The following is a 13,466-nucleotide window of genomic DNA, read 5'->3' on the forward strand; positions in this document are numbered from 1 at the left end:
ATCCAATTAGAAAAAGCCATACTTTAAACATTTGTACAGGAATAAGTTGCTGAAATTTAACTGAAAATGTGACATCTGTACAACAATTTACAATAGAGCTAGAAGGGAATTTATCATTATTCCTGCATAGAACATTATACATGACCTGTTTGCATTTGGTTTCATACTGTTGCTTGCTTTTATCAGAAGCCTGGCAAGTTTCACAAGTTTCAATACCACAGCCAGTATAGTATTTTTAGAAAATTGAGCCTATTTCAAAATTAGCAATCTATTTGAGAAATAAGTACCAGGAATTCCATATGACCCTTCCAATCTAAATTCAGTGAAACACCACCACATTTTTGGAGGTAAAAGCATGAGCTGCCAAATAAAATACTACAATTTTATCTAAGGAATCCAATAGAGAACATACCTTCGACCATCTCGCACTCCTTACTTTGGTTTCAGAAGATCAATGTCTTGGAAAGATGGCAGTTTAGTTTATAACCAGGCACGGAATTTTTCCTGTGTTTTTGCTCACTACCCTTTTTTATTTAAATAATGAAAAACTACCCTTCATGTTAGAACTTTCCAGTATCAACCAAATGTACTTTAAGTATTAAAAAGATTATTTACAATGTTCCCCAGAAAAAACAAACTAAAAACCTTTTCTTCAGTCTTAAACACAGTATACCTGTTGGTGTGTAACAGGCAGTGTCATCCTTCAATGTTTCAAGGTATTTCTCAGAAGGGTACATTTATTCACAGTCCATGATCCATTCCAATCATACAAATGACACTATGTAGGAGGACTTCAGTCTGAAAACGCAGTTATCAAACTTGTCCTATGTAAAAACACTCAGATGCTTTCAAGCTCAAGTCTGTATCTGGAAACTACACAAAGGTTATCATGCCATTCCTCGGTTGGAGAAATTTCAGTATGAAATGATGCTCGAAGTAGGTGGTGTAGGGGATGCTGCTAGCCCAGTCATATGCAAGTTTCCTGAAGAATTTGATCTCCTCATATGAGGGAGAAGGTAAGGATCATTAGCCAGCTGGTGGACATCAAATCTATCCTCTTTTCGGTATGCTAAACAGCGTCTGATAAAGGCCTAGAAAAGAAATGTAAAAAGTTACAATAGCATTCCAAATAATTACGTCTGCTTACAAGCAAATATGCATGTCCTCTTGGATAAACTAGCTTCTGAACAAATTCTCGTTCTTACTTAATTCAATCTGAATGACTGTAACATTTTACTACTGAGACCAGTGAAAAAATGTAACGTCGCAGCAGAAAAAAAAAAAAAAATCTGCAAATTAATTGGCTTCAAATAATACCACTTCAGATTTGTGTTTCCATGTTTAGGAGCTATATTTACAAGTAAAACCTAGCTTCTAAACAAATTCTCATTCTTACTTATTCAATCTGAATGACTAACATTTTACTACTGAGACCAGTGAAAAAATGTAACGTCGCAGCAGAAAAAAAAAAAAAAATCTGCAAATTAATTGGCTTCAAATAACCACACTTCAGATTTGTGTTTCCATGTTTAGGAGCTATATTTACAAGTAAAACATTAGCATCTCACACAACTAGAATTCTGCACATATATCCCTGAACAGCTTAGTAAAAACCAGAAGGCAAATGTCAGAGGACTGAAAAGGTAAAAAAAGAGCTCCACAGAGCTTCTAAAACTGTTCAGCTGCGCAGCAGACCAAGAGTAGATGGAAGATGCGGGGACAGAATTTCAACACTTCAGCTGACCTTTGAAAGCAGGCATTACCACACATGCCGTGACGGAACGGAGCAAACGTGAAATTCGACAATGGTGTTGCCATGTTCAATAGGCACTAAATAACCAACAGACTATTTAGGAAACCTTGAGACACTACGTTATGATACGTTTATGCCCATACAACGTATGCCAATCATTCTGCGCTGAAAGTCTCTGTCAAGTCTTATGTCTAGCATACACAGAACATTTGGTCTCCTGAGAGCGTGAGGTTCAACACTTAATGACAGCAAATCCGTATTATTGCTACAGAACTGATTAGCACATCATTACTTAATTTAGAACTTAATTTAAAAGAATTATGTATCTTTTCTTTGATAAATCTGTTCAGCTGTTTGTTCTTTGCACCAATTAAAAACTGGAGATTAAAGGAAAAAAATCTGTCATACAGGCTCCAAAGAATCCTGCTAGAATTTACTTCTATCATTTACATACCCAACATGAACAAGGTACAAAATAAAAATCATACACTTCTGTTTATAGATGTATCTCCATGTTTTCGGACATTATGGATTTTAATCAAATTGTACAATAAATCCTTCATAACAAATGAACTGTTAAGAGTTATTTGAAAGATCCTCAGAGTAACAGTTTGTGTCTAAAATGTCTGCAAAATACTTCATGCTTCCGTGGCACTGCAGACACATTACTGCGATGCATTGCACAAAATAGGAAAAAGTGAGGAGGATCAAAGGACAGCTACAGTCTGAAAACTAACAATGTCATTTAAGTTTTAATATTTATTTCACCTCCATGTTTTCCAAATCAGAATTTCAGTTTACAAGCTGCTCTTTTCCAACTGCCAGGCCTATAAATCTGAAAGATGATTTGGATTCTACACAGTCATCATAAACAGTCTGAATTTACAAGTCACTCTGAAATTGTTTTACAGCATTTCCACCAGAGAACGATTTTTCCCCTTGCTCTTACAGCTATCGTGACAATGTCAGTAAGAGTGGACAACGCTGAAAGTTCACTTTAGTCTTTCAAACAAACAAACAGAACATGGAAAGCACTAAGAATGTAAAATAAGTTGCCAATTCTCCATGCTGAACTGTCTACTCTTTCCTAACATCCTCTATATAAAAACTACTAACGACAGAAACGTGAAGTTAAGAGACAGGGATATATAAACTATTAACATGTAAAGTTATCAGTTACATGACGTGTATTTGTCAACTGCATTCAAGAGACAATTTTTCCAAACAGTGGTGAAAACAACAAAACCAGCAAACAAACCAACCAACCAAAACCCCAGGACAAACGACAATTCTTCGACCAAATTTTCATAACCTTAACTGCAACTTGCTCACTAAGACTACTTTTGGAAAATCTAACCAACTGAAATGCACTACAAATTTTAACAGCAGGTTTACGTACCTGAAAGAGTTACGTTCTTAGGAAGTTACAGCCTCTAGAAATACATTTCCTTTCCTTTTGAGTTTTAGAAGCTAAACCTTAACATTCCTAAGTTTTTTTCATGTGTGTCCCAAAAATCTAAGTGTGTTTAATTAATGCTGAAACTTGAATAATCATCCTACTATCTCGCCATTTTTTTCCAACGAGCATCTCTCTTCTGCTTCTGGCCATGAATATATCTTTCAAAAACTGGGAGAGTTTTACAAACCATGTAACACGCGTAATGTTTTCTTCCATATTCGTAGAACTGGATTGGTGTTATGGATGCTCACAGCAGCAACCATTTGGGACACCACCTTAATCTGTTTCTGAATGTGGAGAGGAGTTTGACACTACAGATGTCTCAAAATAAGATTTTGAAATATGGGAAACATTGCCCATCCACACCTTTGTGGCAGATCAACGTCTCTGGCAGTATTATTTCCTGACTCAGCAGCAACATCTCTTATAGATTCTTAATCTTAAAAATTTATGTTTCTGAACTCCGATTTGAGTTAATACACACATGCCATGACCTTAAAAGGGATGAGTGTCAACAAGCATATCCTCCAGGCATTTTTACTCACATAGTTCTTCAAGACAGTAAGGCTGCAGAGAATAACATTCACTATTTTCAGAAGGAGCTTGTTACTGTTAGCAGAGTATTTCACAAGAACTTCTAGTGAGACAGCTTGAGTGAGACACATAAGCTCCTCTGGGAAAAAGCAAAGCAGACCATTTTTGAGGCGGCCTACTTTAAAACCACTTGCAAATTTCTGGAACTTACATATCTAGTCGTGCTTTGAAGTACATGACTTTGAGAAGTCCCAGCATAAGTTTGCTTAAATAAAAACATCAAAATACTAGTTCTCCATTATGTTTTCCTACACATTTAGTTACTATATCCACAGCACTCTTAACAGCAATTTTACAGATGAATCCTTGTTGATGAGCGTTTTAATTGTGACTCAAGAGATCACACTGAAAATTACCTTGGCTTCATTGCTTACAACAGGTTTGACGGGGAACTGAACTTCGGTGGCTTTTAATATTGTATTTTCTTGTAAGATATCTTGCTGTGACTGATTGTGGCCAAATGGCTGAAAAAATAAGCACATTATTTTCTTCATAAGTTATCCAACCACTTTGACTCTATAAATATTTACGCTATAGTAAGCTGTTGCAGTGATAATACAAACTGCTAACCATTCTGTAAATAAAAAAAAGTTTCAGTCAAGATTTTCTACATTTCTTGCAATATCAATGCACACCACAAAAGAAGTAACAGAAGTAATCTTCCCCATCTTTATGAGTGTAATTCACATTCTACCAGAAACTGGCATTTACACTAAAACTCTAAGATTTTTCAAACATTTTCCTACCTTTCTACCATAAAGGCATTGGAAAAAGATTACTCCAACAGACCACACGTCAACCTTATTAGAAATCTTTGGTGGCTCTTTGCCAACTACAAAACACTCTGGAGGCAAGTACCTGGAAAACAAAACATGCATATCAGTGTCTGCAAGTGAATGTATGGCATCACTAGAACTTGTCCAAATATCAAATTATACAAGCACTTCATGTGCACATCTGATCTTTGGACAAATGTACCACTGCCTTATGATCTGCATTCCAACTCCTTGCACACCCATTGAAACGGAGATTACAGTTTTTTGGTAGAGTCTGTCAGTCAGAGAGTCTGTTTCATACAAGCACAAATACTACCTAATTCTTTACCAGTCATCTCTTCTTTTAAAAAACTGGGATCCTAGGTTAAATATGAACCAACTCCATCTATCAGAGCAAGAAAAGATGAAAGCCATATAGGGAATTTTACAGCAAAGCCTGGTTAGGAATCAAAGCTAATGTAGGTATGGCTTAAAGATGATTTAGCTAAGTTTTTAGTATGAATGATGACATTAACAAGAGGGGTATATGGTAGACAAAGGTGACTGATATTTGCATTCCTATAATCTGCAGAAAGTCATACTTGAAGAGCTGAGAGTTGAGGAAATTCTTATGCCATTCCTCCATTACAAAAGACGTGGTGAAATGAAACCTCCTTTAAAAAAAACAAAAACCTCCCAAACATATCAGTATGGGGGCAGTTAAGTATTATTGACTGTAATATCTAAAATCGAAAAAGGTATAAAAACTATTAAAGCAACTACAGATGAGACATTCAGCAACAGCATAGAAGGCTTTAAAAGAAATCTGAAGAAATATTTGTGGAAATGGAGGTAAGCAGAACAATGAGGTAAGAATGCAACACAAACATGAATTTCAGACAGCATCACAAAATCTCTTCTGGAATACTTGTGTACAATTCTGATTACAACAATCAAGAAAAATGAGCATGAAGTGATGTAAATGCAAAGAAAGCTACTAAAATGATATGAAGAATGAATAGTCTACAATTTGGGGAAAAAAACCCTGAGGGCTATAAAAATACCAAGGAGCAAGTACTAGGAAGGGAAACAACCTACTTTAGGGAGGACAGTACTGGCACAGGAACAAACAAGTATAAACTGGCCCCAAATACAGTCTGTAAATTAGAAGATTAGGTTTCTAATGATCAGAGAACTGAGGTTATGGAACACACTTCAAATCAGATTACTGGGGACAAAACACTCACTAAATTTAATACAAATGTCTGTCCGTTTACAAAGGAGATTATGTGACCTAACTGCCTGGAAAAGCAGGTAACCAGACCCAGTGACTGAGGAAATCCCTCCGAGGACTATGCTGCTGATGGTTTGTGCCATCTGCTCTAAACAGACTCATCCCCCACCTCAAACTCACTCAAAATATTTCCCTCTTTAATGGAGGTTTTGGGCTCAGATGAAGTGTGATTTAGAAACACAGAGATTCACCATTAGCCGATAACAGCCACAGACTGTTGTTTGATTTCTTAGTTTACAGCACCACTAGCGCCCGTGGCATTTTAGATGAAAGCCAAAGGGCAACATTTTTTGACATACATTCCCACAATAAAATGTTTAAATTGGTGTTTAAACATGTACCATTAAAAAGAGTAGCAGAAGCCTAACACTTCTAAAATACTTCAACTTTAATCATCTTTTCACAGTATGTGCGCACTGGGATTTGTGCATGAGTATGTGCATTGTCTTTTCTAAAAAATCTGAAGGGAAAGGCAAAAACTTTATTATGTGCAACTTCCAAATATGGGAAAAGTTGAAGAGCAATTGGGAACGACACTGGCTTATCTGATTAGTTAGGTTTCAGCTCCTGACTCTGATCTTGCTACAGGCAGAATGAGGAAAGACCAAACGAATTCACAAGTAATAACTGGGCCAATACAGGCATTCTATTCCACCCACCCCGGCACAGGTACCATGCACCCAGGCTCAAAGAGCTACTGTGCCATGAAGAAGCTGCATCTTTAGAGTGCAATTCTAGAAACAGCTTTTCTGTAAGCGATGAAATTCTTATCAACATTCCTGTACTGTAGTCAGTTCTAAAACCTGAGGTTTTTGGACAAGCGTGCAAGTGCTCACAGAAAACAAATCACAGCTGCTGAGCTGCCGTTAACCTTTAGGACAGAAATGTAAATACTCTCTTGTCCTAAGGACATTACCTGCTGGTAATCCCTGCTCTAAGATTTCCAAAGACTAAGCACTCACAGTTAATCATCACAGCGCTGTCAAACGTCTTCAACCACCTGCAGCCAAAGATTAAACACCTGCTTCTTCAGGGAAACCATGTTTCTAAATCATAGTGATCATCTCCACGTTTGTATACATATGAACACACAACACACACTCACACTCTCTTATCTTACTTGTTGTATTACCATTCTAACATTTGGGAATATCAACATTCACAGTACCACACAAAAACTTGTGTTTGTCATCCATATTAGTATTTTTAATTCTAGCTCTCTCACCAAACTGGCTTTGTAAGAGAGCATTTATGAAGTCTGAACAATGACCCAGAGTCTAAATAGCAAAATCAAACCAGGCATTACCAGTAAGTTCCTGCTCCCTGTGAAGTTAAATCCATTCCATCCACACCATAGCTATCATCATCCATTATTTTGGACAGGCCAAAATCAGTAATTTTTATTTCTCCACATGCTGTTCCATCTACAAGAAGGATATTACCTATCCAGGAGGAAAAAGAAAAAGTTACCCCAAAAAGCTAACAGAATGCTTTTTTTCAAAACTAGAATCAATTTTTAGGAACATCTAACTTCATGAGGGATAAGTGACAACTTTACTCTAGACTTGAAGGTACAAAAATGATGCAACTTGACTGACAGATTTCATTGCATGTCTCTGGAACTCTCTAGGTTTTCATCATCATCTGAAATGGGTCCCTCAGCTGGGAGCTGGTCGGACAGCGAGGAAACACCAAAATACAAGAAATCTATTTGAACAATTTATTACACAGCAGCAAGCAAACAGGCTGCACTAAGAGTTCCATGACAAACCCCATGCTTGGAAGTGTAGCATCATTCATGAAGGTTGTGCATCAAAGGCCATGGAATCAAGACAGAATACATCGTTTATGACAATGCTTATTATTCATTGTAAAGAAAACTTCGTCCTGAAGTGTCTATGCTGGGATGTTGAAAGTAACTGATTACCTATTTGAACCCTTTACAGGCTAAGAAATACGTAAGGGAAAAATGATTTACACATCAGCATTCCACAATGATCAGACAGGACTGAATAACTAATGACTTTACCTGTTTATACTGCTAAATATCAGTGTATGTATCTATGTGTTGTATCATTTTTTTCCCTAAAACAAAATAATACAAAGTAGAAAAGTTATGACAAACATTTTCCCTAAGAAAGAACAAATTATTTTGGAAATAAAGCTAGAAAGAGAAGTACACACTTGTTTCATTTACAGTAAGCCTGACATAGAGAAGACAATTTTGGTATTTTCAGGCTAGAATTAAAAATAAAATGAAAGGATTTTTAAAAAAAGGACATTTTCAGTTGTAACACTACTCATTTACCTGGTTTAAGATCATAGTGTATAATAGGGGGCTTGATCTCATTGAGATACCGTAGTGCATTTACTATTTGCATTACAATGGACCTAGCTTCCTTCTCTGACATCAATTTATGTTGCTTGAGATAGAAATCCAAGTCATTGCCTTCACAGTATTCTAACACCGTGCAAAACCTAGGCAGAATTCAGAGAGACAAAGTTAAATACAGTATCAAACTGCACAATGAGAAACGGAAATATGACAACCTCGTTTGATACTGGCAGATTTAAGAATGGCTGCCTGGATATTAAACTGTATGAATCAAATTGTTAATAGAACACATGGCATAACTATCAGCTTATGAAAACTGACATCAATCAGAACATTCGTATTCACCAAGAGAAAAATGCATCCATATTGACAATAGGTTAAAAAACCCAACCCTTATTTATGCAGGCATGTTTCTTAATAGAAAAACGCATTCACTATCCCATAAGATACGACAAAATTTCATGCAAAGAGGTGCAGCCCAGTGACCATGGGCTACACTTAGGCTGACAATGCTCCTCATGTCGTTTAGTCCTGGAAACTTGTCTAAGCTACAGCAGCCTTTCAGAGCTGCCCTGCAGCAGCCCTTGCTCTGCCCAAAACCTTTACAGCACTGCCTGTCCCCTTCACCCTCAGGACATCCTGCAGGGCTTGCCAGTCAGGTGTTGCAAAACACTGTTTTCAGTACTTTATAGAAGGCCTGCAATATTCAGCTGAGACAAAATTATGCAACTAGTGGTGGTGTTTTGGTTTTTTTTTTGAAGTCCCCTTAAGGACACTTCCAGTACCTGAAGGGGACCTACAAGGAAGCGGGGAGGGGACTTTTTACAAGAGCCTGTAGTGACAGAACAAGGGGTAACGGGTTTAAATTGAAGGAGGGGAGGTTTAGATAAGATATTAGGAAGAAATTCTTCCCAGAGAGGGTGGTGAGGCACTGGCAGGGTTCCCAAAGAAGCTGTGGATGCCCCATCCCTGGAAGTGTTCAAGGCCAGGCTGGATGAGGCTTTGAGCAATCTGGTCTAGTGGAAGGTGTCCCTGCCCATGGCAGGGGGGTTGGAACTAGATGGTCTTTAAGGTCCCTTCCAGCCCAAACCGTTCTGTGATTCTATGATACCATAAACACTTCGGCTGCAAGCAAGAACATGTTATTTTTGTTCAAATACTCTTTCTTTCTGTTTATCTAATATGAAGCACTAAAATCCTTGCAAAGTTCTAGAAAATGTATCATTTTATGTACTTACGTATCTGTATCCAGGGAGAAGTAGTCATATAATTTAACTATCCGGGGATGATCCAGTTCTTTGTGTATTCTATACTCTCTGCAGGCATGTCTAAAAGAAGATGGATACATTAACCTCTACAATCAATAAAATGCTATTCAATTTAACATATGAAGCACAAGTCATTAATATTTACTTGTGGTAGTTTTCTTTCTTTTCATCCCTCCAGCTTTTGTTAAGCTGGTGAATCTTCACAGCAGCGTATCTTTGTTCATAAAGATCAAAAGCCTAAAAAAGAAACCCACAAATATGGGAAAGTTATAACCAAAGATGATAAAATTAACGTGCAATAAGGAAAGGAAAAAAATTGGCATGTAATTTAAAAGTCTACTGACAAATCTATTGCAATGCTACCTCCCTCTATGGGTTAATCAAAGTTTGCTCAACCCATGTTCAAAGAGTGTACCACATTACAATCCTTATGCTTGTTTAGATCCCCTCCCTCCCCTGAAGATTAAATATACAAATGTACATGCCTTAAAGATTAGATTTAGCAGACCCAACACACTCTACCTTGTATACTTCACTGAAGCCACCTCGGCCAAGTAAATGCAGTAACAAATACCGTTCATTCAACGTGGGGTGATCTTTAAATCTCAAAAGAAAAGAAATACTTCATTTAATTCTATTTAAGGTAGACAAATAGAGTCTAAAATGTAAACCTTAGTATTACTTCTCAAATGCAGCTCTCTTTTTACTAGCAATATATACTATGCTGCACAATATTATACCACGTGTAAGCTTATGGCACAATGGCCAATTTCAGTACCTTTCAACTGCTTAGTGTACAAATGCTATCACACCACCATCATCAAACCAGGCAGTTTAGGCAAACATTTTGTTATTTTTCTCTATTTTTGTAAGGATAAGAAAAACACCCTTAAATTTAAACATGTGATACAAGGGCTCTCGCTTTATTCTGACAAATTTTAGAGAAGTCTCAAACTTCAGCTTTCTGGAACAGACAAGGAGGATATTCTTCCAATTTCATATGAAGCATGACCAGACTTGTACATACCTGCCCCTCTTTAACAAAATGGATTTTATATAACATTAAGAAGTTAACAAATAGCAAACAGCAGTATGGGAAAAACACACCAAAGAACTGAATACCTGCCTGCAGTTTAATCAAAAGCTAGAAGAAAACACTCCTTCCAAACACAAAATGATGCTGTGGGACAGAGAAAAGGACCATACTCTCTCCTGCAATGTGCAGAAGAGAATACATCCTTCCATCCAACCAGGGGTAAAGGAGGTGAATACTTGTCACATTTCTAGTGCAATGATGACCCAACTCTACTCATGAACCTAGGTCCAGCTGCCAGTTATTCTCCATAGAAAACTTTAAGGAAGGTTTTAGGGTTAGTCTGCCAATAGGTCATCCCATCCTTTTATGTTCTCTACAGTTTTGTAGGTATGGCGATAGAAAATAAAGTATTTGAGGGAAAATAGGTATTCTTCCTTACTGTGCCCCTTTCAAACACAAAACTTTCATTTTCCTATGAAAATACGTATTTCAATGCTAAAGACATTTAAAAAAAATCATAAACAGTAAGTGTAATGCACTCAGTGTAGAAGACATAACAAATTTACAGGTAGCATCATTAGGCAACTGATGTCATGTGAACAGTAGCCCAATACTTTAAAGCCACGCTTGACAAATTTAATTTGTATTTTCTTGGTCCTTGTATTACATGTATGCCTTTGGTAGGGCCAGTCTTGTGAACGTTACCACCTTTCCTCTCCACTGCTGCTTGTGTTACTCTGTGTGACTCTCCGTGGCTCAGAAGATGCACCTTGCAGGTAGCCCCAGCAGCCCATGGGCTCTAAACCCAGACAGGGAAGCCCTAACTTGCACTCTCAGCTTGCTCTGTTACCCCGGTGCAGTTGTAAAGGACACATACAGGCATACAAGTTTAACCATCTCTAAGCTAGGCAAAATTTCCTATTCTTCAGTGCCAAGGCTGGAACCCCAAACACCCGAGTTTGCTACCTACTTTATACTGGGATACTAGAGAAGGGTAGAGGGACGTAGAGGGGAACACTGCTAGAACAAAAAAGAGAGCTCAGCTCTGTACCACAGCTGGAAGCTAAAAACCCAACAGGATCTGAGTCAGGACCCAACAGCTGCCTCACTTCAGAACCCTCTCCCTTACCAAATGGCTAAATTGCCAAGACATGTTAGGAAAGACAGCAGAGGCTACGGGCCTGCATTACTTCTGTCTTCTGTATTACAACTGTAAACTGCAGCTTGGCCAGCTGGTAAATACTTAAGTCTAAACTCCCACAGAAACATGAACACACAGTTCAAAGCTTTTCATTCTATACCGTAAAATGTGTCAAGACTGACCACAGAAGATGAGCAGTGAAACTGCAGTATTCTGCCTGCCCATGTCCTGTAACTCTCTTTTCAACTGGGACTGTCATTTGGACGTTCTTTGCCCCACATATGTAACATTTACACATTTTTCTGTGGCATTTATTTCTTCTTGTTGAAGTTTTCTTTAAAAAAAACCTCTTCTAATGCAAGCACTGAAGATTAAAAAAGGTTATCACTTAACCTGCAAAAAGCTGCCTGTTTATTTGTTGTAGGACATTTGTTTTTAAAGTAGAATATTCTGCCATTGAATTGTAAGCATCAACACCCATTATTTTTCATATCCAAAACAACATCAATTTAGCTGTCAATTAACATCATAGCTACATGGTAACAGCACTTTTCTGTATTCCTGCAGGGTAGGTTTGGGGACCATTAGAACAGTTAAGTACAATTTCACGTCTTGCTGCCTTAGTGTTTAAATTCTTAGTTCATATACAATTCTAGTGTGTCTAAAAATCCTGAAGTCTTAAGGCTACTGTTTCATAACTATTTACTAGTGTAGAAAGAAATAAGCCCAGACCCACCATCTCCTTCCCCAGCTGTTTGTTCCACCCTTGCACTGCCCTCTCTCCTTATGGCAGCATTTTTGCAACTGGGGCGAAGAACTAAACCAGGAAATCGATCCATAGTTAAAATTAACCCACAGAATGAAAACAGAGGAGCTGGTTTTAACCTGGATCAATTTCCAGTGTCTGTTCAGAAAAAACAATGCCACTGCAAGCATGTGAAAGGAAACAGGTCAAGGGCATAATGAAGCAATCGGGGATAGACAGAACCAGTTCCTTTCAAGTAACGGTGCCAGCTTAAAGTGCTGGTGAAACTGTAGTGTTGCCGTTTGGATTCGCCACCATGGAAAACAGATTACATTTTTTTTAGTTATGCAATTAGTCGTTTCAAATCTACATATTAATAGCTGATATTAAGTAACGATTCAACATTATGATATATTGCCATGGAAGCTGAAGTACAACACAACAGAGACGGCATTTGTCTTTTTCCTACTAGGTACCTGTACGATAAAACCAAAACTAATTTTAACTACATCACAGAATTGCTGCTGCTGCATCAAACTTCCCTGCCATTTTCTCGCACTATTGTCAGCTAAGTGAACTGCATTAGGTTTCCTTACAAGTATTTTTTTTAGCCTAGCAATATGATTTAGCTAGGTTTAGCTCTTCTGCACTAAAAGTTGTGTACATATGTTATTTCTTTCATGTTCAATAAAACTATTCATAAGTTTACCAAATTATAAGTATTATTTTTTGAAATTTTTAATAAATTGGGGTTTAAAATATATTCATAAACAAAGAGAACCAAAGAAAAACTTACGAATGACCCTATCCTCTGTAGGTGACATGTGATTTCATAGCATTATTTTAAAAACAGACATGTAAAATTAAGATACTAAGTCTCTTACTGTGAATTATCTTCATTATTTATTCTTTTCAGTTCTCTTATGTGAAGATTCCTAACTCTTTCCAAACGTTCAAGTTCTGCTTGTATTTCAGCTTCTTCCTGCAAATGAAAAGAATGAAATACAAAAGCTCATTTACTCCCCGTTTGAAAAGGATATTTTTACTCCTGCATCAATACTAGTGGTGATGGAGGAACATTGCATT

General features: G+C 37.4%; 1 protein-coding gene across 2 annotated transcripts in view; it reads right to left on the reverse strand.

Moving 5' to 3' along the window:
* Window positions 1-449: 449 nt before the first annotated feature.
* Window positions 450-13,466, reverse strand: part of TLK1 (tousled-like kinase 1) — a 42,382-nt gene continuing 29,365 nt past the window's right edge. For both annotated transcript variants that reach the window (XM_010151697.1, XM_010151695.1), the window contains exons 12-20: window positions 13,265-13,362; window positions 9,981-10,062; window positions 9,604-9,695; window positions 9,429-9,518; window positions 8,164-8,333; window positions 7,162-7,297; window positions 4,553-4,664; window positions 4,163-4,270; window positions 450-1,091 (exon numbers count right to left, since the gene is read on the reverse strand). In XM_010151697.1, the coding sequence (XP_010149999.1) occupies window positions 915-1,091; window positions 4,163-4,270; window positions 4,553-4,664; window positions 7,162-7,297; window positions 8,164-8,333; window positions 9,429-9,518; window positions 9,604-9,695; window positions 9,981-10,062; window positions 13,265-13,362 (1,065 nt within the window). In that variant the 3' untranslated portion in view covers window positions 450-914. The remainder of the gene's footprint in view (window positions 1,092-4,162; window positions 4,271-4,552; window positions 4,665-7,161; window positions 7,298-8,163; window positions 8,334-9,428; window positions 9,519-9,603; window positions 9,696-9,980; window positions 10,063-13,264; window positions 13,363-13,466) is intronic.

This window comes from Eurypyga helias, unplaced genomic scaffold, assembly GCF_000690775.1.
Source record: "Eurypyga helias isolate BGI_N326 unplaced genomic scaffold, ASM69077v1 scaffold1945, whole genome shotgun sequence".
Classification (NCBI taxonomy): Eukaryota; Metazoa; Chordata; class Aves; order Eurypygiformes; family Eurypygidae; genus Eurypyga; species Eurypyga helias.